Below are 27,985 nucleotides of genomic sequence, written 5' to 3'. Positions count from 1 at the left end.
CATACCGATATATCGATAACATCTTCAGAAAGAATAGTTCACCTCTAACACAACATAGCTAGCCACGCTTTACGGAGAAAAAAGATTGAAATTGAAACTATACTGTGTTTAAAAACGTAAAATTGGATAAATAAATTCGTAAGTGATCTTGCGAGTTGCGTGCCAACAATTGTTTTAGTTTCTTTAAACGTGTCCGACCACAAGGGCCAGCATTTTTGCATTTCTGCAGACCCACAAGCCGTGCAAAAAAAATCCAACATGGCCGAGGACTTCGATGTGGAAGAAATGCTCGAGGCACCGTACAATAAAAACGTAAGTGCCAATTGCACGTGAAAATCTCTCTAATACTCTAAGCAACGGTTTGTACAAAATTTCTCAATGAAAAACAGTGCATTATATGTATATTTATACTTTTTTCTACATAGACACCCACAGCGACATGCGTGTATGTATGTAAGTTGTCTCAGACACACACGTACACACATGCATACATACTACGTATGTATATGTATACTAAGTGGCTCTCGTCTCAAATCGATTTTTAACCTAAATTAAATCGGCATGCATGCAATAAAAACAAACAGTGTCGCCTATCGTAGAATGCGTCTGTTTGCCAACGCTACCATTGCTGCCACTGCCACACAATATGTATGTAATTTTCTCTTCATACTTGAGTGAACTATGCACACGCCCACAAATACCAAAAGCGTCTGCACTTGTGTGTGGATGCGTGGGTGAGGATTGCGTGTCGTCTATAACTTGAATGCTATCTGATTTTTTCATCAAAATGCTAGTATACTGGCTTCACCTGGTGAAGTTTCCTACGATAGGATGGTTAACGCGGCTCGTTCGTTATGGGGTGACTCTGAATACGTACTGTTAGGATTTTTTTTAAAAGGATGTGGAACTACAAATTTTACATGTGAAAGTTTTGGGGTTTTTTTGTAGTTTAATGTAATTTTAAACCCAATTACCATAATGGGGGATTATATTAAGCTTTGCTAACATTTATTACCTTCATGTTTTCGCGCATGGTTGCGTTTTGTTTCGATGAACTAAATTTTGTGAAGCAATAAATATCGCTGTTTCCTTTACAAGGCACATTTATTCACACGAATAATGTGAACGGTGCAGAATCTATATAATATATGGTGGTTCAGAGCAGACTTAAATTCAATAGCTGGATATCCTTCAAAATTGGTCCTTAGGCTAGTTCATTTAATCATCAAGTCCAATAGTCGAGATCATTCTATCTTGATTTTGTTGAATCAGTTTTATTCCAAAACTTTTTAACATAAACGTGCTCATCAATTGTGTGTGGAGCTGGGTATTTGGCTCTTCTCTCTCACTTTTTCTCTGCATTAAGCAAATAATAAGATATAAAAAATTAAATTAAATTCAAAAACAAAACACACTTTTACCAATCGAAAAAAGCGAGAATAATTCTTAAGGGTGAAATGTCTTTGCAGAAATCGTATAAGCTCAATATTGTTGCTAGTGATTGTTTTGGTCATTCTAAACACAAAAAACTGGAGACCATTTGGTAAGTTTTGAATGTGCCAGAAACTACGAAACGAAAAATTACAAAATAATATAATACAAAAAAAAAAAAAGAAAAAAAAAATCAAATCATAAAAAGAAAATAAACCGAAAAATATATAGGCATTTGTTTTCTGTATAATTTGTTTTCTTTTAAATGAATTCGTTTTACTGTTCTTGTATGAAATCAATGAAAACTGAACGTGCACTAAATTTCAGATAAACTCTACCTCTTGTCTGGGGCAGCAGGCAGCACTACTCTCACTCACAGACAGACAGAAAGTCTCACAGTCCACTCTACTTGTCAGGAGGTGCTCGAAACGAGCAATGATTGAGCCTTTAAAAAGCCCAAACCAAAAATACAAATATAATGCCAATGACCAAAACTAAAACTCATGTGCTTTCATGAGTGAGCGAATTGAAAAATGTAATAAGCAATTTTTAACTACACTTAAAAGCACTTTTTATATAATATATATAAATATGTCTTATATGTATACCTACTTATATCATGTAGGCCAGGCCCGTCTCTGCGATGTGACACGAAGCGACGCGTGCGTGTGTGTGTGTGTCTCAGTCTTTAGTCAATAAGTACAGAGAGAGCAATGACAGAAATCCATCCAAAGCCAAGTCCAGCTCTAAATAAACAAAAAGAAAGCAAAATGAGTTACTGCCAATATGTGCATATGTGGAGACATTTCGCCGAGAACTCTAAACAATGTGTGTGTTATATCTGTCAGCACAAAAATACATATAAATAAGCAAACAAACAATATATATGCCATATCGAAGCGGGAGCTATCTATATGCCAAATTTAAATTGCAACACAACTACCTACTACTGCAGCATAATATTATTATTGTATAATTATCACTACTGCTACTATTATTGTACGACTTACAACTACCAATACTACTTAAATGCTACTACTCTCTTTTGCTCTATATCGGCAATGATCTGTGTACGTAATACGCAACGATCATTGTTGACTTAAGCATTTCTATTTTATGTACTTGCAGATACCAAAAATTTAACTAATTCACTTTGATTTGCTTTCTCTTATTCAAAATACAACAACAACGTACATAACGTAACGAACGAATCAACAACAATAAAACGTTATGTGTTCCACAAACACTCACAAACCAATCAAAACAATGAATATATCCAATTGTATGTATGTATGTACATTATTGCTTGCGACTTCCTTCCACCCATGTCCACCCAACCAAAAAAAAAAAAAAAAAATACCAAACCTATCTGTAGAATGCCGTCATTGCGAGTAGCGGAGGGCGGCGTGCTCGAAGTAGCAGCAGTGATAGCCATGCCGACGATGATGACCGCTACAATCCGGCCGAAGCCTACCGCGAGGAGCAACGTGGAGTTCGAGCAGCAACCAATGGCAGCAAGTCGCGCACCAAGCGTTCAAGGTAAGCAAAATTAGCCTAATTAATGTTACTAATAACCACTAATGACACCATATGAGTGTTAATTGAATAACAGCCCCCTTACTATTAAATTAGAATTAAAGAATTCACATATCAGTATAAGCTCAGTAATTTTTAGTTTATTGGTCGACAATTATTTAATTTACGTACTAATATCCGCTAATCACATTCTCTCTAAACTGTTTTTTAATATTGGAATCAAAGTTTTTATATGACCCTCTTACGAAAATATCCACTTTAAGTACAGACTTCATAATCATAAATTCGAAATTGTCTTATTTACAGAAGCCGTTCCGGTTCCCGCGATCCAAAATCAAGACGCTCTAAAGATCGTGAGCGCGAACGTGGTTCTGATAGAGATCGTAGCACACGTGACAAGGACAAAGAAAAAGAGCGCATAGTAGAGCGTGAGAGAGAACGTCGTCGAGATGGAGGCAGCGATAATAAGCGTAGTGATCGTGACAAGTCACGACGCAGTCGTTCGCGTGACGATCGTGGCGTTAGGGAGGAACGAGATCGACGGGGCGGTAGCAAATCAATTCAGCATGGGGAAAGAAGACGTAGCCGCTCACGCGACAAACGCCGGGACGGCAGCAAATCAATTCAGTATGTAGAACGAAAGCGCAGTCGCTCACGCGAGAAAAGACGCCAACACAGTCCCGGACGTGAACGCCGTCGCAGCAACTCGCGCTCAAAGGACGGAAAGTAAGTGATAAATACCGACATACTTCTATAATCAGATTATTTTTCAACAACTGGAGATTAGTTTAGTTACATTAACTGGGAATTTGCATAATAATAATACATAATACTCATATATAAGAACTATTAATATTTACTAATGGTATCATCATTCACTTGCAGCAATCGCCGTCGAAATAGCTACTCGCCACGTCCCTACCGACGTGGACGTACACCACCAAATGGTCTAGGCGGTCGTACACCGCCCACCGAACTGAGTCCCGAAGAACGGGATGCGCGCACTGTCTTCTGCATACAATTGTCGCAACGAGTACGCGCCCGTGATCTTGAGGAGTTCTTTTCCAGCGTGGGCAAGGTGCGGGACGTGCGTCTGATTACGTGCAACAAGACGAAGCGCTTTAAGGGCATCGCCTACATCGAATTTGAAGATCCTGAGTCAGTGGCCCTGGCTTTGGGGTTGTCGGGGCAACGACTTCTTGGCGTCCCCATTATGGTTCAGCACACACAGGCGGAAAAGAATCGTTTGCAGAATGCTGCGCCCACATTTACGCCCAAGAACCACACAGGACCTATGCGACTATATGTGGGATCTTTGCACTTCAACATCACTGAGGAAATGCTGCGTGGCATATTCGAGCCGTTCGGCAAAATTGATGTTATACAATTGATAATGGACAACGAGACGGGACGATCTAAAGGCTATGGTTTTATAACGGTAGGTGCAATTATTTTGTTGTATTATTAACAATGGATTAACATTTGATTTTTGTCCATGCAGTATCACAATGCGGACGATGCCAAGAAGGCATTGGAGCAGTTGAATGGCTTCGAGTTAGCCGGACGTCCAATGAAGGTGGGAAATGTAACGGAACGCCTTGATATGAACACCACATCGTTGGACACCGATGAAATGGATCGTAGTGGCATTGATCTTGGCGCCACTGGTCGATTGCAACTAATGTTCAAGTTGGCCGAAGGTGCTGGACTGGCTGTGCCACAGGCTGCGGCGAATGCGCTTCTGGCCACGGCTCCACAACCAGCCCCAGTACAACAACAACAACAAGCACCATCCATAGCAACACAATGTTTTATACTGTCTAACATGTTTGATCCGCGCACCGAAACAAATCCCACATGGGACACAGAGATACGCGACGATGTGCTGGAGGAGTGCGCCAAGCACGGCGGTGTGCTGCACATACATGTCGATAAGGTTTCGCCCACAGGTACTGTCTATGTCAAGTGTCCGAGTACTGCGACTGCGGTGCTGGCGGTGAATGCGTTGCATGGACGCTGGTTTGCCGGCCGTGTGATTACCGCGGCCTATGTGCCGGTGCTCAATTATCACTCGATGTTCTCTGAAGCAATCGGCGCTGTCAATTTAATAACTTCAACGCGCAAAAATACCGACGATTGATTCGGCATTCATTGTGACGATTATAATGATAATGATGTATTGTTACTATTCTTTATATTTTTGATCATAATTTACAATTTATTCAAAGACTATTGATTTATGTGTAGCGCATTCGCAAGCTGAAAACGGGGCACACATACATATAAAATTAGGCATTCCTAAAACGCCAAAACATGCAACAAAAAGAATAATTATGTGAGTAGTTATTTGGGACTCGCATTTTTAGAGGGGGGAGAAATGATAACCTTATCATGATTGGCATTATTATGTTTAAAATGTCATTGTAATTTCTAAAGCGTAATTTAGATCGCCAATACAAAGTAATTTGCAAGATGTAAAATGCTATGTAAACATGAATTTTTGTTCGTTATTTCAAAATAACAAATCAAATAATAAAGATCCAATTAAAGGTGGCAACATTTGTATATTTGAAATTAATAAGTTCTCACAAATAGTTTATAACAAAATCAAATTAAACGGTTGGTGCGTGCATACGCAGTTTGAGCTTTTATTTAAATCCCTACGTGATCTGAACGTGATTTAATCACCTAAAATGGAGAGAAATATTATTTGTTAGTGCGACCATAGTTACAAACAATATTTCCGATTAATCGATAGAAAAGCCGGAATATTAGTCCATTACAAGTAAACTGCCTGGTCACACTACTGTTAGTGCAGATGTCGCTTAAGGTCCAAGCAAATTGGCCAGAAATATTAGTTTAATTGGCGTTAGATTACACGCGCACTCCACAAACTGTATAGTTTTTATTTGTTTAACAATTTCTAAACGATTCTTAATAAGTGACGCGCGCGAGCTACCTAGCACAAGAAAGTATATAAACGCATGTGGCCATTGATTGTGAAAGCGTGAAAAAAAATGGCAAACACAACTACAGCAATGTAGGTAACCCCTAGTGTGTGTGTGTTTGTGTGCGAGAATAACAAGAACAACAATAAAATGCTATGCCAAAACAGTAGTTTGTACGGAAAATTCGATAATCTGAGCTTGTGTGGTGTGTCCGCATCAATGAGGTTGATTTTTCAGTAAATAAATTCGGATGAATATTATGAAATATGAGTAATAGAAAATGATGACAGTGTTTTATAATCAAGCGCACACATACTTACTCAACATAACAGTGAGTGCGCGCCAGACACAACACACACCCTGCGCCCACACACAAATAATGTTACTTCTGACCTCAAAAGGAGGCAGAACGCAGAATCGCAGCATTACGAAGCCAGCTGATTCATACCTTGGCAATGCATTTTACATGTGAACATAGATTACAAATGTACATACATATGTACATATATGCAGAACACTTGAATTAGAAAGCATTCGCATTTGTCTTAATTGACCCTGCCACACTTTGCGGCAACTTACAAAATGAAAATGGCAAAACCTCGGTCGGCGCCAGCGTCAGCAGCGCTGCTTATATAAGTTTACGGTAAAAATGTTTGCGTGTGAGTGTTTTTGTGTTTTCCTTTTTGTATGCGTGCGTATGCCAAAAAATTGAGTACAGTGCTAAAATAGCCAACAGAACAACGACAACAGCAACAAGAGGATGAAACAATTTGTAGAACCAACAACGCAACTTTAACAAATGTGTTTTGTTTTTTTGGCAAGCGTCGTGCCGTTGCCTTTGCTGCTTCTTGTGGCGGCTTCGCATTTATTTTAGAGCATTATGCCATCCATTTAAATTGCTGAAAACGCGCGCTTAACAGTGCGAACGGACATTTAAAGAGCGAACAAAAAAACAGGCAAGAAAATTACATATGCATATGTATGTATGTATACATACATATGTATGGAAATTATTTCATTTATGAGTGTGTACATATGTATGTATGTACACGCCAATGGATGATGCTTCGTCGTCCGTGTGCTGTCGACAGCTGACGTTGTGCAGTCTCAGTCGCTGCGCAGTTGGCTGCAAACTAACGGTGCTGTTGCTGCGCTGCCACCCCAGCGCCGGTTTCCATTCACGATTTTCTTGTTATTTTTGTCGTCGTGTCGTAGCCGTGCGCCACTAAATATATATATACATATGTGTATGTACATACATATGTACGTGTTAAGATTTTCAGTCTATAATATGTGCATATGTGTTGTATTTTTTTGCCATAGTCTTATTACGCAACTGCAGAAGCGCAAAGCGTCGATAAAAGCAATCGCCATTCGTTGCTCACACTCTTATCATAGCGACTTAAATTTATTCGCGATTTGTTTTTTTGCCGAATCCGCTATCACTTACACCTTTGTGTCCAAAGACAAAGCCAACAGAGCGACGGGAAACACCTTCATATCTTTGTATATATGTGTGTGTAAATATGTATGTACATTTGTAACTATGTATGTATGTATATCACATGTTCGGTCTTTTGTGCACTTTTATTTGAGTTAACTTTTATGAACGCATTTCTGACACGCCTCCACCGCTCCACACCACTCCACAACAAACCAGCTGCTGTTCCGTTTTGTGTTTAATTACACATTTGCCTTCACCTCTTGTCCGCTTGATGTGTGGTTGTTATTAGTAGAGTTATTATCATGATCATGTGCTCCCCCTCTACTCAACAAGTGCAGTCACCGCTCGCGTTGTTGCCTCAGCTGGAAATACGCGCCTTCTGGCACGTAGTCGCCGTCTGCCTGTCTGTCTGTGGCTTTTGGCAACACCATTCAATCAAAACTATTGCTCCATCAATTTCGCATCATTCGTCTATCTATCTGGTGTAAAGTTGCGACTATTTTTGAAGGGCTTCCCAAATATACGTATGTAGATCTCCCACGGCGTTGCTCTCATTCAGTACAGTGGAGCCAGCGAAAGGTGTAACGACCAAGATACATAGAGTTATTTATAAAAAATGGTCATAAGACAGTTTCTGATGTAAAAATCGGTTTTAAAAAACCAAATAACTGAACAAAACTCCATAAAGATTGGATGTTTATTTGAATTCATTCTATTACAATCAGAAATTTAACGTTCTCGTAAATAAAAAGCCATTGAACAGGGGAATCAGTACCTTAGATAAACTTTTAAGTGCCCACTAAGTTGGGTTTCTCTCAAACAGAGCTTACAGTCACTTTTTTCGCTTCAATTGGTCTACGTGCACTGTGGCTGTGGCCCAGAGAACTTCGGCTCTGCTCCACCATTGTAGCTGCACTCTCTTGCAGATTTCAGCTTCAAATTAACTCGGCAAAGTTCGTTAGCCTTCAAACCAACATCACGCATTTATCTTTTTCAGTTGCCTAAAATCGGTTGGCATTCGCACAACGCGCAAAGTTCGCTTCAACATTCAGGCAATACCAATAACTTGGCAAAGATAAAAGCTAGTTCTTTGCAATGACAAGTCGGAGAGACGACCGTTAGAAACCGCTTGTTGTGGGTGTGTGTGGATGTGTGAGAGTGTTAATATATTTCACCAAAACCCTTTGACGTTCACTAATATTTATAGTATTAATAATCATCGTTTGCGCATTGACTTTATCAGTAGTGGGGCAGTGGCGGCCCACGAAAGATAACTAACCATAATGAAATCAGCCTAAAGCAAACAAAAGACTGCAAAATGAAAGCGTTTGCCAACCCGGTTATAACTTTCATGTGAGCTGCGACAGCCACAGTTAAATACAAATGTCTAAAGATAACTTCATTATTAACAAAACTAAGCTGAACTGAACATTTGGAATTTGCAGTTAAGGAACTAACAACAGCAGTGGACAATATAAAAACAATAAAAAAAAACAGCGGCTTCTCATCATTTATGCTCTCAACAACTTTGGGGCCCAATGGCGCTGGCCCGGGCATGCCGCTCAGTCCCTCCGCACAGGCGACTCTCAGCAAGCATTTGCCAAAGCTGCAGGCAAAGCGGCTCATGCAACAGGCCACATCGCTTGGAGTGGGAGCGGGGGCGGTGGCGAACAAACCAAAAACCGCTGATGCCAGTTGCCTAACCGGTGAGCTGAAGTCACACTTAAATAAATATTTGCACATGCCGTACAAACATGTAGATTGTTGCTAATGTGCCTAATTTCTTGTTTATCAGATCTGTGCAGCACCGAGAATTTGCCCGAGGTGGAGATATTCTCATTACTGGAGGAACAAATACCCAAATACAAAGTGCGCAATGATTTCCTAACCGATTTCGCGGGCTATGCAAACGAGGATTGGTTTGTGCCAGCGCCTGCCTTGCCCATACCAGTTGAGGGTTTGGGTTTAACTAAGGAGCAGACTAGAGAGTGCCTAAATTATTTTCGTAAGTAGCCAAAAAAAATATACATATATTTATATACATACATATATATAACATGATCATGTAAAGTTTAGGGGTGGATTCTTCTTACTTGCATTGCAATTTAATTGAAATTGATGTACCTTTTTATAGTAAAAATGTCATCCTAGTCCTATTCCAAATTTAAATTGCACTTCTCATTAAACGATTTGATAGACCCGTGCGTCTAATTGTGCATCAATTGTCCTAAAAATATTCATTAAATGAAAACCAATAATGTGTGTTTAAATCCGTTATCACATTAATACCTATTTGCATAAATAACCCAAAAATGTTAATCTATAAATTCTCCCTCTTACTACTGAATATTTTAAACGCCTATATTGCGTAATTAATATTCTGTAGACGCAGACCTTGTATATATGTATACTATAATGGGCTGCGGCCTCAACTAATGTATATATTTTTATTGTTCTTATTGCCTAAGCCGTATATACAACATTACTCGTACAAATATAAAAAAGTGTGTATGTGCTTAGATTTATCAGCACTAAAAGCTTTGAGTTGAAATCAATACCACTAAACTGCCCCGCATTTGAATAGTGCATCAGTTCTTGTATATTTATATAATAATTGCAACTATATTTATGTACTAGAACTTGGAAGGAACCCTTTGTTTGTTTATAGTTCTGGCGTCTGTCAAACTTTCTAAAAAGAATATGAACTTGGCAGCTGCTGCAAATAACTCGTGGTCTACTTAATTTTTTGCTTCAAACGCGAATTTACGCAGCATTTTTAGTCTATTTTATGTTTTTTTAAATGTATCTCTGCATAGGTTGACAAAAAATGAACACAAATTTCTTTTATCTACGCAAGAAACTGACTGACGCCAACGAAGAGATTTGAAATATATATAGAACCGAAATAACGACCACATGCAAATTTTGTATACGTGCTTTGATGCTAATAAATTTTTGACAGAATCATGCGCTTTTGCGACATTTGAAAAATGTTTTTAGCAAATTCTTGTTAGTAATGTTTCTAATTTATTGTAGAGTACAGAAAGTTTTTAAAATATATGTATATACTTTGCGTAATTTATCTTTCTTTTGAAATGTTTACGCAATTTTTCTTTTTCATTACTCATCAAATTTCGAATAGTAAATTGAAGAATTGGGTGCGAAGTAAGGTCAGGCAAATTATTTTGAAAAAAAAACCGTTCAATTTCATAAATATGAAGTATTGTATTGCCATCAGAAACAACTTCATTCTATAAAAAGAAAATAATCATTTCTATAAGAGTTTTTAGATATTTGACCGTTTAACCATATAAAACGATGACAACATTTGATGGCTGCTTGATACTTAAACGTTCAGTAAATTTAATTTTCTTTTTTTTTTTGTTTTGCCGCCTTTATTTATTTGTTAAGTTAAACTTTTGTTTCAAAATCAAAAGCGCGCGCCAACTATTGGTACTTGTTGCGCTTGCCCAATGCTGGAAAGCTTTATAGGTATATAAACAGCTGATAATTTGTATGCCTTCTGGTGTTATCGAAACCGATTTTTCATGTCTTTGGCGTACAGAGAAGCATGTTGCCAGACTGGCAGTGCACAGCTGTAGGCCCCACGCGCGATTGGCAACAACGCCGTCATGTGCGTCAGTCGTTTTTATTTGTCAGCCGGTGTTGGCATTTCTATTGCGCTACGCTGGGTCCGCCACAAATTTTAAAATAAATCGAGCGTAAGCGCGTAGCCTATTTGTATGTGTGCAAAAAAAAATACGAGCGTGCGCGTTGTTTTTAAATTATTAAAGAAATATACAACAACGCCGTTGATGACTTTGAACTAAATTAATACTGAAAACAAAATTACACAAATTTTGCCGAGAAATTGTGCAAGTGCGAAGCTTTGTGTGTGTGCGTGAGTGGCTGCGAAAGCCTAATTGCCAAAAAATTTTAAAAATGATTGGCACTGGCAAACAAAAGCGAAACGTACAAGCAAGCAAAGCCAAGTGTAGCAAGGAATAGAAAGAAAATCATTAACGTGAAATTATTAATAAATCAATACATGCATAAATATGGCATATGGCTCATATTATTCATTTGTTGCTGTTTGTTGTGTGTGTACGTTTGCAAAAACAAAGTGAAGCAGTTTGAAATTTCTCCAACTGTTTGGTGTCCAACCAAAGTTATCGTGCCGTCATACACTAAAATGTATTTTTAGGACACACCACAACAGCAACAACAAACAAAGCAAAAGCAGCAAATGTTCGTGCAAGAAACAGAAAAACACTTTTTTGAATCATTAAGAATAAGTTTGTTGTAAGCGATGGGTATGGACCTGATTAATATAAATATAAATTGGGTTGTGTGAGGGTTGTGTTGATATGTGTGTGGCGGCGTATGTGTATGGGTTGGGCGTCTGTCAGTTCAATTTGTTCTTGCTGGTTGTGCTTATTATGGTGCCCCTGCCCTTATTCGTTCATTGGGATTTACATAATCGTTTTTCCATGCGCTACTTTGTGAATTGCTGCTGCTTTGTCACAGTTCTTGCTGATAAGAGTTTGTATTTACAGTGAAGGCAGAACCTACGTTGTCTGTCCTTTTCTATTGGCCTTCTTGTCCAGTCGATAAGCTCAGCTGCTTGCTTGCGTATGTCTGCTGTGCAATTTTCTAATTTTACCGTTGCGCCGGCTAGAAAAAGCGCTTGGTCAGTTCTTCAGTCCATATTTGCCTTTGTTACCTATCGTCTTTAAATTTCACATAATTATCAAGTGCCGCAGCTCTTCCGCACACACCAATACCATACACGATCACATCAATCAACGTCTCAAGTATTTATGTACATATGTATGTGAACGCGCGTGAGTCTATCGATAAACGCGCCGTTGGTTACTCATCCACCCGAAGTATCTGATTGTCCGCCTGTCCGAGCTGCAAAATATTAACCGCAATACAAATTGTTGATTGTGGTGTTCGCAATGTGTGTGTATGTGATAGCAATATTAGGCACGTTATATGGCTGGCCATTTCCCCCAGTTTTTTTGATGCCACAGACGCTACGGCAAAAAAAAGAAAGAAAGAAAACAGTGTGCAAGCGTGCCGGTAACGTAAAAAGTTTAAGCGGTAAATGGGCAACGAACAATGCGCAAAATAGCTGAAAATTGTGTCATGTGTAAAAGCAAGACACCTTCTTAAATAAACGACAACCACAAATAAACAGCAATGCCAACAAAAACAAATAGCCGTTTACATTTTGTGTGGCATACTTTCATTACGTCATTTCTCAACACTGCGACTACTCCCCTGTTCTTGTTGTTGGTGTTTGTTTACATTTGCTAAAAACTAAACCAACATGAACATTAAGAGATTACAAATGAAAAACAAGTACATGTAGCGTGAAAACGTTTTTAATTGTATTTTGTCATTTGTCATAATTTGTTGCACCTGCTACATATTTTCCCATGAAATGCCGTTTGGTGCATTGAACTTGCTTCAGTTTTGTTGTTATTGCTCTGCAAATTGTGTATATGTGTTGGCTAACGGTTTGCTCTTTATAGCTTGAGAGCCACTGGCCAGCCTGTCGCACGACCTGTTTTGCCAAACTGTGCTCCAATTGCATTTACAATTGGCCATAATCAATAAACAGCTTCAAAAGTTTGCTAATTGGGTTTGTCTTAATTGAATTGCTTGTTCACAAATATGAATTTGTGAAAGTTATTTCAAGAGATGTAATTACCGAAACCAGAAAACCGCAAACAATTTTGTTTAAGCTGGCTTTAAATTTAGTTTTCTCGCAATTTTCCTCACATTTGGCTTGGCGTTTATCTGTAGGTTTGCTTCACCCACCAATTCTTAATTGTCTCCCAACCTTACATAATTCCATTGAGTTTCTGCTCAATTGGTTGACATTTTCTTTCTAATCCATGTTGTTTATTTATTTTTCATATACTTTATTATTTCGTAATTTTCGTTTTTATTGTCTTCCATACCTTTTATGTCTGTGACTCACTCATCATAACTGCATACAAATTAATTCGCTACGTTTTTTGCATGTCGATGAACCTGACAAATTAAGTAACAGCAAAGCAAAAGCTTTTCTTGTTGGCTTTTTATTTTAAACTTGCAACTGCAAGAGGAGTTAAATATATGGATAATAATGAAGCTGAACTTTTCGAATCGCATGATTCATCATTAAATCCAAGTATTATTTACCTAGGACGTGAAGTATTCTTTAAATTTATTTTATATTTAGAATACTTTTAATAGCACTACAATTCGTACAGCACTAGATAAATTATCCATTTTATTAAAGTGTTGTTTCCCATTTTAATCCGAGCTTAGCAACGCTCAGAAATTTCCATTTATGGAGTCAAATTCAAATAGTTTTTGAAATTCGTAGTCAATTGCTTCAAATGGCCCACAGTGCAACGTTTAGACTTGCGATTAATTTGTTTATATACCGCTAATAGTAAATAGTTATTTGTGTTGGCATAGCTGTTGGCTCGAAAACATTTGTAGCTCACCTCAATTTTCTAAGACTCAGGGGTTTGCGCCATAAATTAAATTCTGATGGCTATTATTGAAAGCAATTTCTGACCATCAACCTAACTGTACATTCCGCTCCATTCTTTCGCCACTCAATGCTGCTCATATCCGCTACATTCTACAACATTCTCTTGCAACCCACGCGCACAGCTCAGTTAGTTTGTTCTCAAGTTTTTCCGGCTGCATCAACTCACAAATAAGAAAGAAAAAGTCTACGTGATCCATAGGCGGTTACATAGTGGCATCAGCTTCAACGGCAGAGGCTGGCTAATTTGTAAACTTGTTCATGGTTGGTTTTTCTTTCAAGACATTAACTATAATGCCACGGACAAACAGCGCCAGTCCCAGTTCGAAGCGACAAGTGATTGTGACTAGAGCGGCTAACAAACAAACATAACGCGCTTGATGTGAAGTGGCTAAGACTAAAGTTTTGAAATTATGAATTTTCGGCATCATTGTATGCAAATTTGGAATAAAGTGTAAATAAATGTGTGCATATGCATATGTATTTTATTTGCTATTGTATTTAAAGTTTGCCATGTTAAGACATTATTGCGACAAAGAGTTTTAAAGAAAAAAAGCTAAAATCGATCGACAAGGAGTGCAGGTGTTGGTTTGTGTTTGCTGATAAAGAACACGAAATTTGCAGCTAACTTATCTTAATGCTAAAATTAAATATTTTTAATGGCTCGCCAGTGCCGGCGAAGCTATAAAAGTGCCATCAACTGCGCAAAAGCCCGGCAGAGTGCAACGTGAGTGGGTCGCGTGCGTGTGTTAACCAACACTAGAAAATGCCTCCTTAAGGCAAAGGCTTCGCTTTTGCTGTCAACAACAGTGACATAACCGTTTGACAGACAAATGTTAACTCACATACATAAAACGTACAAAAACACACTCATGTTAAACCTTTGCCGTACAATAACTAAGAACAAATAATTTATTTCGGGAAAAATTCTCAGTTATTTTCTGTAAAAAAGCAACAAAAAGCCAAAAGTTGAGACTGAAGACGCCATTTTTTAGCATGCAAGCCATGCAAAAACAACAAATACAACAAAATGTCACTATACGATGCTTCTAACAGTGTCCCAAATAGTAATAACAACAAATTGGAACAACAACCACAACAACATAGTTCAAGTGAGCATTTAAAGGTGCCTCTGAGCGTTATTCCAGAACATAAGATATTGGATGACTACGAACTGAACTTTGCCGCCCCCCTGACCAATGGAAATGGCCAACTCAATAGTACGCTCGACGTGGACGTTGAAGGGAGCTCATCCAGCCATTCGCTGGCCGCTAAGAGCGACTCCTGCAGTTCTCTCTGGTCGACTACGTCTATAAATTCAGTCTCGTCCAGCTCCACTGCAGCAGCAACATGTGCCAAAACAATAAGCCAAAAGCCGTCCAATGCCAGTAAACATTTCGAGAACACTTACAAGTTGCTGGGCAAGCATTTAGAGTCCAATTGCCAGCGTGCCGCGGACAAGCTACAGCACTTGGCTAATAGTGGCGAAGGAGGTGGAGATGCCGATAGTTTAACGAGCTCCTTTGCCTCCATGTCGGCGATAGTGAATGGCACGGAGCCGCCACCTACGCGCCTTGAACTCGAGCTAGAGGCGGTGGAACGCATGCGTACCATTGTCCGGCAAATGAGGACAGCAGCGAGCAGTGCCACCGACAACAACAGTCCGTCAACAGTGTCCGCACCCATGTTGGCCCTCCTGCATGACTTCGCGGCCAAAGGCCAGCCAAAGTGCATCGACAGCACGCCGGCCACTCCCGCGCCAAGTCCCAGTGTGGGTCCCATGAACGAGCAGCCGCCCTGCTTCGACCTGCCTGCTGAATTGCTGCAGGCAGCCACCTCCAGGGAGCTCATGTACTATGCTGCCAAAAATGTCGATGGCCAAAATTGTTTAAAGGTTGTGCGCAGTCTGCTGACTAACAAAGGTAAGATTCAGGTCGCCCAAAGCCTCATAATTATACAATGAAACAAACTTGCAATACTTGGATATATTTACTTGCGCTATCGAACGTAAAAATTCTTAGAAATCTGTCCTAAGTGGTCGGACCTTTTTCTAAATCCATGAATTATGAATTATTAACACCTAAAATATCTTATAATCTAGCAGCCTAATTCTGCTATTCAAATACCTTTAATAGTTTCGTGACATCTCTTATACGGATATTTCGTAATCATCTTGTCATCTTCTGAAAGTTAATTTAATAGAAATCTGAAAACTTGGAACATTTAAGTTAAAGGAAGGTCTCATTACTGAGAGATTGTTTAATTTGTTTTGTTACGCTTTGGCAAAAAGATCAATCGGCGAGGTTCTGTGAAATTTGTTTCTAGAAATTCAGCCATGTTTAAATTACTCTCTGACCCAGCGCGTTGGCCATAAATACGCGTCCATAAACATTTAGGTTAATCCAATTTCCATTACACACGAACTCATTTACACAACCACCCACACTCTACTATATAGTATGTCCACGTATTATAAAAAAGTAGCCTAATTAATTTTGTTTGTCGTCATAAAAGAATTGGCATGTTTAAGGACATCTGTCGTCGATAACTTTGCGCTTCCCCCCACACAGAAATTCATCAAATAGTCACTTACTAGGTTTACAATTATCGCAATCTTATCAGTGATATTATTATTATGGCTAAAAGCGACTTTGTCTGATTAATGTTTTCTCAACTAACTTCAATTGTCGTATTATTTGATTCCATTTTTTTGCAATTTGTGGTGGACGTGTTTGCAAACACGCATGCCAATTTGGTTAAGGCTTCTATTTATACGCTTCTTAAGTGCGAAACGGAGCATTTCAATATAGTAATGCCGTTTGTAAGGCAAAATTAAAAATAAAAATTGTCAACCCTTTGCAATTAATTGGTATTGAAAGGTGTTGAAAAAGAGGTCGGGAACAGTGATGGCGATGGTTATGCTTTAAAAAAGTTAGAAAAGATATCAAGAAGAATGTTAGGAACTACTCGATGATGGCTTTGAACTGAGAATATAATAAACCCAAGTCCCCAACTTATGAAATATTTAAATTCGATCTCAACCTGTGCTGTTGCTTTCGCCCTAGCCTGGAATAGTGAAAAGAGTAATTACAATGAATAAAAATATAACAAATACTGTTTCCTTTAGTAGCCACAAATAATATCTTCAAAATGACTGATCACGAGCGCTTTAAAGAGTAATAGTAATTCGGTGGGGCACTCACAGCACTCTTTTATTGTCTTTCTTCATTATTTTGTTTTTACCGGACTTTGTATTTGTTTTGCTTTTTACCTTTTTTTTTGTTGCAATCTAGCGGAGTCATTAGAACCTCTTGCCATGTTTATATTTGTACAAATCGTTACGGGGTTTTTCTACAAGCGATCAAACAGCTATGTATATATTTGTATATAATGTGTAATTCAGCTTTATATACATAGAAATACGTTTTAGCAGGTTCATTTAAAAAGAAACTATTATATGCAATAAAAGTTAAGGGGATGGCGGACGTAATGATCTCACCTTACGGCCGTCTCGAAATCGTTGTGATTTTTAATGCTAACGCACTTGTCACGAAAGTAATTTAAGTTTTCTAAGTGGTTTCATTTGGCTCGTCAAAATAATCAACAAATAGAAAAAAACTAATATTTAATGTGCTTTTGTCGGATCATTAAAAAAGATGAATTGAAATTGAATTAAAGTTAATAGTTCAATAATTGAAAGAACTCTCGGAAGCAGCTTCAAATCTACATATATGTATGTACATATATCGTGCATATCTAGGTTTATTTCGTGCTAATAAAGAATTAATACATACATTAAAAATACTTTCCGGGGAATTAACAATTAACAGGCATTGCTAAAAATTAATCAAAAATAAACATTTTCTTAGGTAATATTCCATATTTAATTAACACTCTGAAAATGATATTCCCTAAATGTATCTTATGCTAAGCTAAGGCCAGACTGGCAAATAATTTGCACACAATATCGTCAAATGTTACAAATATGTCAGAAAATATGTAGAAGTTCAAATGTTTTTATATATTTATGTATTATGTTAAAGGATGGTGCCTATACCTATCAAAGCCCCAAATCTAGAAATAGCTATAAAAGAAAAGATATTTAATAGCATTCATAATTAATAAAGAAATAAGAAAAACGAAAAGACTTTGGCATTTGTGGGAAGATTTATTAGCCCATCTGGTCAGAAATTCACCCGGAAATGGTTGATAGTATTGACATCTACATTCGATAAATTGTTGGCGATAACTTTATTTACTGCATTTAACAAAGTTGCAATATTTTTGTAAGCTTAGCAAACTTATTGTGCGGAAAACATGATTGATAAGATAGCTGTAGGTTTTTATAGGAAATATGGCCAATGAAAATCGTCTTTGAAGGGAAAACGTCCCTAAACATTTGATGTTTATGACCAAAAGTAATTTAAAAAGTTAGCTGTCGACTCTGTTCGTGAATAATGTAAAGTCACAGACGTAAAATATATAATAGGTATACCTAATTAAGTTTAGGCCACAAGTTTTTTGGGATTATGGGCTTTCGACACGTGTCGCTAATTTTCACTCAACCAAAAGATTTCATTGCGGCGTTCGACCACTTGGCATTAAAGCTAAATCCCCAGCTTGAGTAGAAGATGGGATCAGCTTGTTTCAAAATCTTCTGAATGTCTGTTAGCTAGAGATGTCGCCTACCTGGTTGACTGTTCCTTTTGCCACAGTTTTACGAGGTTTGTTCCTTGGAAATGCACATTTAGTTGTCCTTTCCAGGTATGCGATATATTTCCATTGGGTTTTTCGCGCATTCCGCATGAATGGGATTAACCAAATCATTGGGAACCGAAAGGTCATGTTTCCGTTTTCTACTTAAACAAATTGTTTTACCTAAAACACACACACACACACATGGCAATAAACATAGATATATACGTGCGTGCTTTTATATCATTATTTGTTTTTGACATTATAGTGCGCATTTTGTTTAATAATTTAAAAAATATTGGCTTTTTTATGTCGGATTCCGCAACCATTTCTTTGAATTTTATTAAGGCGCGCTTTGTTTTTATTTTAAGCTGGCAATGCTGTGCTCTCATTGTGTTGCTCTCACATGTGGATGCCATTTTAGTGGTGGATTCAACAACAACAACAGCAACACATAAAATTCATTCACTCAATTCATTCTTTCAGTAGCGCCGTTGCTGTCGAGCGTCAGTCTGTCGAGTATCTGCAAACTGTAAATTACACAATCTTCAAAAAATCGCAATGCACAATGTGATAGAATTTGAGAAAATTGTCAATATGAAAACTAGAAATAACAAGTTCGAATTTTCAAATTAAAGAAACAAAATTATCGTACAGTAAACGTGTGTGCCAAAAAGTCAAAGTGCGCATATTAAATGAAATATTAAAACGCCACAGCAGGGCAACTGTGCAAGCACATCTACGTAAAACGCGCATTATAAAAGCAAAAAGAAGAAACACACCCGTGTGCAATACATTCAAGAAACAAACACACACATTCAAACGGATTCGATTTGAGTGCGTGTGACCGTGTATAGCTCTTTGGTCTTGGTAACTTTTTGTTGTTGGCAAGCTCTTGGCCGTTTGTTCGTCGTCACGAGTTTGGAGCGCCGGTTGCTTTTTCTAACCAGACATTTTCGCCAAAGTTTAAACACAATTCTTGTTTTGGCCACCTTTGGACTCGTAGATTATTAGCTATTCGAGTTGTTCAGTGAAGTGAAACGCGGGTGAACTTTAAATTTAAACAAAAAGCAAAAACAAGGTAACCCAACATTCAAGTGGATTTTTCTTGCCATCCAGTTACATGTGAGTTTTCGTTTGAACATTTTTGAATGTGTTTGCGAATTTCCAGCCAGTTTTTACTTTTCACCCAAACATTTTTGCAATGGATTTTATTTCCCTTTCACTCGCGCTGTTAGGGAAAAACGCCTTTTACTTACTGTGGCGAGTTTTCTTGTTGTTGTTATGTTTGCTGCTGGAGGACAGGCTGAGCAGAGCAGAGCAGCGCTGCTGTTGCTTGGCATCACAGTCGACATTCTTCCATTTGTGTGTCAGTTTGTACGTTAGAGTCGCCGTTTCAAGAAATTGTTTTGTTTGCTGTGTTGTTGTTTTAAGCGGTGCTCACAGCTATAAATAAGTGGCTGGCTAGGCAAGGTTTTAGTTTTGTTTCAAAAATTGAGTGCAAAAATAAAGTAAAAAAAAAAATACGCATTGCGCACACTCAACACCAACACGCATTCAAATTGTCTCAGACAGAGAGAGCGCGGTAGAGCATTTTTAGCCTCACAGACGACAGTTGACAAACAAGAGAGCCCGACTCGGACTCGTCGAAGCCGTTGTTCAGTTACTATTGTGACTTCATACAATTCGCATAAATTTCGCAATTAATTTAATGTGCTGTTGTTGTTATTATTTTACGCCACTTTATGGCTTTTAAAACTATGTATTGTTGTGTAAAATTGATAAGCTCATGTGACCTGTGAGAAAAAACAATATAAAGAAAAATGCAACAGAAAAATGCACAGACACAACAAAACCCCATCCATCGTTGCCAATGTTAAAAGAGGCAACAACAGAGGCAGATGTTAGCAACCACCAGCAACTCAGTGCCTTTGCAAATTTTACAATGAAAATTGCTTTAAAAATACATTACATAATCTGGCAGAATTAAAGCACCACACACACAACTATTGCTGAAATGGATGAGAGTATTGTGTGCGCGCTAGCAAACGAATTTAATTTTAAATTAAGCAAACATTCGCACATTGCGATACTAAAATAAAGAAATAAAAAGCCGAGTGCTGTGACTAATGCACGTCGACCAACAAAGAAAATTAAAGCCAATATAAATACAAATTAAAATTAAAATCAACACTCAAACCAAAACTATTTTGCACATGATGATGGATCCAAGTTTGGTGGTTGCAGGCAATGTGGCGCCTGAATGTGATGATAATGTTGTTGTTGTGGCCGCCAATAGCTCTCTCAACGTCGCTGCCAACGTCTCTGCTGCCGGCAACATAGCGGCGCATCGATTTTTAGCCAACGACGGTGGTGGTGGTGAATGTAAATCTGAGAGCATTGAAATTACAACAACAGCAACAACAACTTCTGCTGCAACTTGTTTAGAGGATTGCGCCTTTGAGGCATGCCAGCATCAGGCAGCAAATGATGACTGGCGAATGCAGCAAAACGACTTTTGCATCATTGAGGATGAACTTGAGTACGAGGATGAACTCGAGCTCGAATTCTCAACTGCAACAGCAGCTGCAGCTGCAGAAACAACAACAATAACAGCAGCAGAGAGTGAGAGTGAATTCGACGAGGGTGGTTTTTGCTTTGGGGGAGTTCGCAGCAGTGTTGCGACAGCATGCGAACAACAACTCATGCAGAATGAGCAATTGCTCATGGAAGGTACCACCACCACCCAATCCCAAACACCCTCTAAACCCACATTGTCTTTGTATGTCAATATATGAAATTTGTTTTGAATATCACGCAATAAGGTTGAAGTGATAAAAACCAGTAATTTGGAATTATATGATTTTTTATTAACACAAAAAAAAAACAACCTAATTATATAACACATTTTCAATTTATATAAGTATAGTACATATCCGTAAGAAATTTTAACTCAACCGATTCCTTATGTAGCAGAAAACTAATTTAATTAAATGTTTAGATAAAGAAGTATTCCTATTCGTGAATATATCTGTATACTTCTACTTTATAATTAATCATAACATATAAATCTAATTCTGAATGCGTTCGACTTTGCACTTAATTCCAAAAAACGATTGAGATATTCAGTTTTAAAAGCTGACCGAATAGTCGAATCATTTAAGGTTTCAAGAGCCTAGCGATTTTGATTTCTGCATAATTTGGTCGAATTCGTACATGGGAACAGACCAAAGAATTAATTCAATAGCGATATATTGGACAGAGCCTTTAATGTTTTTCTAAAATGATTCAAACTGACTGAAAATTATGTTTCTATGAAATACGAATGTGACTCACACGATAAAGCCCGATATTGACTCAGAATTCAGTCCAGGCAGTAAAGCTTCCTTTATTATAAAGACGTAATCTAACTAATCGGGTATTGTTTATTTTGTTGCAGTTCTATGCGGTAATCGTGTTAGCCAGATGACTCGTGCATACGATGACATTGAAGCCGTGACGCGACTGCTCGAAGAGAAGGAGAAGGATCTGGAGTTGACGGTGCAGATCGGCAAGGAGTTGCTCACACAGAATAATGCGCTCGAAGCGCGTGTCAGTGACCTGGAAGCAGATCTCAAATCGTCCAACGATGATCGGGCCCAATTGGTTCACGAGCTCCACAAAAAGAACGAACTAATAGCGGTGTTAACAAACGATGCGGATGACGGCACAGATGCGGGTAAGAAGTTTTTGTGTGTGTGTTTATACTTCCTTTCCAACTCTCTTCCCTTTCTCCCGAGTAGATACGCCCACCATGTCGAAATCAATAACATTGGATCTGTTACAAAAGAAGGTGAATGCACTGCTGGATGAGAATCGTTCTCTAAAGTCTGAGGCGACACAATTGGCGCACGAGACGGACGAAGTGGAGGAACACGAACGTCGGCTGATGGCAGACATAAGTGCCCAACTAAACGATGCCAACTCACAGTACGACAATCTCAATCTGGAGCTGGAGCGACAGCGTGAAGAGAATCGGCTCCAGCACGAGCAGATAGTCAGTCTGACGGCACGCCTAGCGGAGGCAGAGATGCGACTTCATCAGCTAACGCAGGACAATGATGAGCACCTGTCGCTGCTGAATGTGACGAAGGAGAACCAGAATGCGCTTGCCCTGGAGCTAGTGGAGTTCAAGCAGCGCTACGAGGAGGTGCTCGCCCTGCTGCATTCGGCTCAGGATCAGCTGAAGCAGCAGCGCAAGCGTTCGCAGCCGCAGGCGCGCAGCTCCTTCTTGGGCGGGCTCGGCACCAGTGGCGTTGGCTGCAACATGATGGGTGGCCTGCTGCAGCCGGAGTCACTGCAGTCTGAGCTAATGGAGTCCTCGTTGTACTCTGAGAACAGTCTGGACTCCGGCATATCAGGTGATAGCCAACGAGCTGCGGATCGCATAAGTCGCATGATGTCACAGTTGCCGGCGGGCGCCGCTGGCATGGCTGGTGCCTTCGGAGGCAGTAGCATCTACGGCCAGGCTGGAGGCATCGGCCAAGTGCCGCCCTATCAGCGCGTCTTCGATACGGTGCGCTGTGCCGGCAAGAGTGGCAACTACATGGACAGCGGCAATGTGTCAATGACCCAATTGGGAGCTATGTCGATGAGCAGTGCCTCCGGACCGCGCATGGCATCCATGTCCTACCCGGCGGGCTCGTATTATCGCGGTGCCAGTGGCGGAAGCAGCAACTCCCTCGGCCTCAAGACGTTCTCCCAAGAAAGCCTCAACTCGCAGTCGGACGATGGCTATCCGGCACAGCCATCGGGCGTGCCCGGCGCACCTGGTGCCAAGGAGCTAGAAGCGGCGCTGAAGCGACTCACGCCCGCCGAGGTTCTGGCACGTCGTGCCATGCTTTCCTACGCGCCAGTCGGCACCTACAACTATGATGAGCCGCATGCACAGAAACCGCATGGTGGAGCGGGGGATAACCTACCTGTAGGCGTGCGTACACCAGACAGCATTATGTCCACCGGTTCCTCCGGTATGTCAGCCTCTTCGGCCCATATGTCAGCCTCCATGTCGCATCAGTGGCGTCTTCCAGAGAAGTTGCAAATTATCAAGCCCATGGAGGGCTCTCAGACGCTTCATCACTGGTCGCGCCTCGCCACGCCCACGCTCAGTGGTCTTTTGGACGAGCGTCCCGGTGTAACCATACGTGGTGGGCGCGGGCTGGATGATCTGGGCATGCAGGTCTATACGCTATCCGATGTAGAGGAGGATGTCAGTGAGGATTTGCCGGGCAAACAGTTTGAAACCGCCGGTTCAACTTATACATACACAACGAGCGTGGTAATGCATCCGGACGACGGATTCGTAAATGATTTGTCGTTCCTCTCGCAATCGCAAATGTCCTCGCGAATGGCGTCCACATCGACATCCAGACAGCCCAGTTGTCCTGCCACCCCACGTGCCGGTCTATCGCGCAAAAACTCCTGCTCCACGTTCTCCGTAAATTTAGGACTAGCTTCCATGTTGAACGAGCGTGGCATTAAGGCGGTAACGCCAAGTGCCTTGAATACGCCCGCAGGACCAAACTACTCACCTACAGTGACGCCCTGCAATAGTCCCGAGGGTTCACCGCCACGCGCTGAATCTCCGGAACCGCTCTTCGCCCTACTCTCCTCCGGAGCGGATTTGATACGACGCAAACTGGTGGGCAGTCCCTCCTCGGAGGGACACCTTCAACGAACTCTGAACAAACAGCAACAACAGAAGGTAATGCTGTCCCGGCTGGAGCGACGAGCACTGCGGTCCCTTAAACTGGTGGAGAAGGTGGAGAGCATTGGACTGGAGAACATAATCACAACGCAACCGGGATTGGGCTCTGGAATTGCTAATCGCAGCAGCTCCCCTCTCTCGCTAGCAGGAAGTAGTGGTGGCGGCAGCCTGAGGAGCCTCCATACGAGCAGTAATAGCATTGTGGATGATATACACTTCGATCGCGCCCAAATCAAGGGTGTTCTGCACAAAGGCTTGAATTCGCCGTCGCAATCGAAGGCGATTGGGAAGCCAAAGGCGAAGGTGGCTCCCTCCCAATGCAGTAGCACGAGTGCCTACAACAGCGATGATAGCGACGATCAGGGCATTGTGATGAAGCCAACCACAACGAAGCCACATACAGCGCCAGTGGCAGCACCAGCCGCAGGAGTTGGAGGAACAGCAGCTGCGGCATCGGCCAGCGAGACACGCTTAAAGCAAATGCAACGACAGAAATCGCGACGAAATCTTAAGAACGGCATGGCGGCACAGCGACCCGATTTGGGTACTATAGGGGGTGGCCGTGTGCGTCCAGATCTGGGCAAAGTGGAAGGTGCTGACAATAATTTGGTGGTGGCGGCGGCGGCGGCCAAGACGGCAACAGGAGCAGCCAAGAACAATGACGATAATAAGGCGGCGGCGTCGCAAAGCATTACGCAAGCATTTGTAGGCTCTGTTAGTTCTCTGTTATTTGGCCGCAAAGGTGGCTGGCTGTAAAGGTTAACAGAGGTAAAGAAATAGAGACACGAAGACGACGCTCTTATTGATTCGCACAGTAGTAGTGTGGTTGCAGCGAAAAAGTGACTATAATTTAATTTTAAATGATTTACGATGCAGTTATATTTTTATTTAGTTTATTATATTTATCACAATAACAACAACAATAAGTTAAAAGATAAACCACAAATGTTTCTATTTAGAATGTAAAGAAACAAAATCACGCCTGTTGCCGTTTTTTTTTTTTTTTTTGCTGCACTCGCCGCCACCATATTTTTGATAGATGATCAATTTAATTAAACGTCGTTTAAACGATGTGCAACAGTTTGCCCACAAAAAACCTAAATACACATAATTTTAGTGCTACCATCGCATGTGTTTGTAGCTGTGATTTGTAAATAATTATAGTAAAATGTTAATCTTTAGTAACTATTATTAATCAATAATGCACGTTGATCATTGAAGAAGAGGAAATGGTGGTAAAAATATCTATAAGAGCGAGAGCAGCAGAAAAGCAAACACAACTATACGATCGATGCTTTCCCGGTCAGTTTAAAAACAGTTCCAAAGCAGCTATTTTTTCTTTGAATATTATATATTTTATTTTATATATTATAGATTACGATATGTAACTTTACTTTGCCAATTTGTATTTATCTCATGTGTGTTTACTTAAACGAACGGAATGTAGTCGAAACGAAACATTTTATTATTTTGATAGTTGCTTAGTGCAAACGAGAATAGAAAAGCGAAGAAATATATTTGTATATAGAGGAATGTTATATATTTTTGTATACACACATAAACATGTACGTATTATTTAACTGATATTTTGTGCTAAAAAATGTAATCTTTTGCTGCCCCGCTTTACCTCGGTGCTTTTACTAAACGCTACAATTAAACTTCCAATGTTCTTAGTTCTCGGAAATTTCTAAAAACTTCGCTTAACTGGCTATTCGATGCGCTCGTTTGGCTATGCGAGTTATATTTAAGTACAATTAAATTAAAATGTTTGCATAGCTACAAAATAGAGCGCAGCAAATGTATTTCGTTATTGTTATTTAAAACTTCGCTGCAATGCTTTTGCATTGCCTGTTGATTAACAGCCGACTCACATGTTATTTCACACTCTTCACAGCTAGCTTTAATGCCAACACATACTCGCTGAGAGCATGAAACGAACATACTACTGTAAAGCAATCTTTTGTTTGAGCTTGTAATTATTCGCCTTAAAACTAAATTACGAAATTAACGAAAAATATCATTAACATACAGTTGAATCAAGAAACAATATACGATACATCTGAAATTGGTCCCAACTTTGTTTTTATTTTTAAATTTCTTACAAAAGTGTGTCCTCAATAAACACAAATTTACGACATTTAGGACAACAAAAACGTAAAAGGCACGTAAACAATTTTAGTTGTAATTATCGATATATTTATTTATTATACATGCAGAAGACGGCCAACTTTTGTGTATTATTTATTTATACAAACAATTCAAATAAGGCTGTCGATGGAAAGAAAAAGCAAAGTAAACAAACAAATAAAATTACTTGTTGGCGATGAAATATTACGATGGATGTCCTTCTTGAAGGACCTGACGGCTCGTCACAACCATTGTCCTGTCATTTTCGTGTAGACATGTTTTATTTCCTATATTTAATTTGTCTATGTAATTAAATTACATGCGTAGAGTTATTCATTTATTAAATATGTAAATAAAAGAAAATAAAAATGCGTAAAAATAAATTTTAAATGGATTTTTAATGATTGTGGTGGTTGGTTGTTGAGGGGAGTGGTGAGGTTGGCTATAGAGTGTAGTCATATACCAGACCCATAATAAATAAAAATTCAGTTTGCCCGATGGCCAAAGCGGCTGCGTTTGCTAAAATCCAAAATCTAAAGTACCAGGCGAACAGAAATCAGCAGCAAGATGTTTTTTAAATTTAAACCGAGTTTCAAATCAATTTGGCAGCTGGGCTTCAAACAAATTTGGCAGCCGGGTTTCAAACCACTTTGGCCGTCGGGTTCAAAGCTAATCTGCCGAATTGGTGTGAAACCTGGCTTAATTTATTTTTAATTTTTATAAAAAATCATCCTCCTGCTGAATTATGTTCGCCTAGTACTTAGCAAAGGTGCCAGCTTGCAAACTAAAACCAAAGGCAGCTGCGGCTTTCAAAAAATAAATAAAATCGCCTGCATTTGCTAAAATCCAAAATCTGAGGTACCAGGCAAACAGAAATCAGCAGCAAGATGCTTTTTTTTTTAAATTTAAAAATTAGAGTTAGCCGGGTTTTAAACCATTTGGCAGCCAGTCTTCAAACCAATTTGGCTGCCGGGTTTCAAACTATTTTGGCAGCACAGTTTTAAAACAATTTGCTAAGCTGGTTTGACTCCTAGCTGCAAAATGGTTTGAAACTTGGGTTACATTAATATATAATTTTTTTAAAAAATCATCCTCCTGCTGAATTATGTTCGCCTAGTACTTAGCAAAGGTGCCAGCTTGCAAACTAAAACCAAAGGCAGCTGCGGCTTTCAAAATATAAATAAAATCGCCTGCATTTGCTAAAATCCAAAATCTGAGGTACCAGGCGAACAGAAATCAGCAGCAAGATGCTTTTTTTTTTAAATTTAAAAATTAGAGTTAGTCGGGTTTTAAACCATTTGGCAGCCAGTCTTCAAACCAATTTGGCTGCCGGGTTTCAAACTATTTTGGCATCACAGTTTTAAAGCAATTTGCTAAACTGGTTTGACTCCCAGCTGAAAAATGGTTTGAAACTTGGGTTACATTTATATTTAATTTTTTTTTTAAATCATCCTCCTGCTGAATTATGTTCGCCTAGTACTTAGCAGAGGTGCCAGCTTGCAAAC

General features: G+C 39.5%; 2 protein-coding genes across 4 annotated transcripts; both read left to right on the top strand.

Moving 5' to 3' along the window:
- The first annotated feature begins 36 nt into the window (after window positions 1–36).
- Window positions 37–5,188, top strand: LOC115626107 (RNA-binding protein 39). The gene is made up of 6 exons (XM_030521362.1): window positions 37–138; window positions 205–312; window positions 2,807–2,970; window positions 3,274–3,693; window positions 3,853–4,405; window positions 4,469–5,188. Exons 2-6 carry the CDS (start codon window positions 259–261, stop codon window positions 5,105–5,107), a joined length of 1,830 nt encoding a protein of 609 aa, XP_030377222.1. The 5' UTR covers window positions 37–138; window positions 205–258; the 3' UTR covers window positions 5,108–5,188.
- A 621-nt stretch (window positions 5,189–5,809) lies between these two features.
- Window positions 5,810–26,863, top strand: LOC115626106 (trafficking kinesin-binding protein milt). Of its 3 annotated transcripts, XM_030521360.1 has the most exons (5): window positions 5,810–6,007; window positions 8,805–9,065; window positions 9,155–9,364; window positions 22,047–22,325; window positions 22,390–26,863. In XM_030521360.1, exons 2-5 carry the CDS (start codon window positions 8,873–8,875, stop codon window positions 25,107–25,109), a joined length of 3,402 nt encoding a protein of 1,133 aa, XP_030377220.1. In that variant the 5' UTR covers window positions 5,810–6,007; window positions 8,805–8,872; the 3' UTR covers window positions 25,110–26,863. The 3 variants fall into 3 exon arrangements, with proteins under 3 accessions (XP_030377220.1, XP_030377219.1, XP_030377221.1); XM_030521359.1 differs by lacking the exons at window positions 5,810–6,007; window positions 8,805–9,065; window positions 9,155–9,364 and adding an exon at window positions 14,669–15,834; XM_030521361.1 differs by lacking the exons at window positions 5,810–6,007; window positions 8,805–9,065; window positions 9,155–9,364 and adding an exon at window positions 19,247–19,732.
- The last annotated feature ends 1,122 nt before the right edge of the window (window positions 26,864–27,985 follow it).

This window comes from Scaptodrosophila lebanonensis, unplaced genomic scaffold (assembly GCF_003285725.1).
Source record: "Scaptodrosophila lebanonensis strain 11010-0011.00,11010-0021.00 unplaced genomic scaffold, SlebRS2 tig00000080-arrow-pilon, whole genome shotgun sequence".
Lineage (NCBI taxonomy): Eukaryota > Metazoa > Arthropoda > Insecta > Diptera > Drosophilidae > Scaptodrosophila > Scaptodrosophila lebanonensis.
This window is presented reverse-complemented; position numbering and strand designations above follow the sequence as displayed.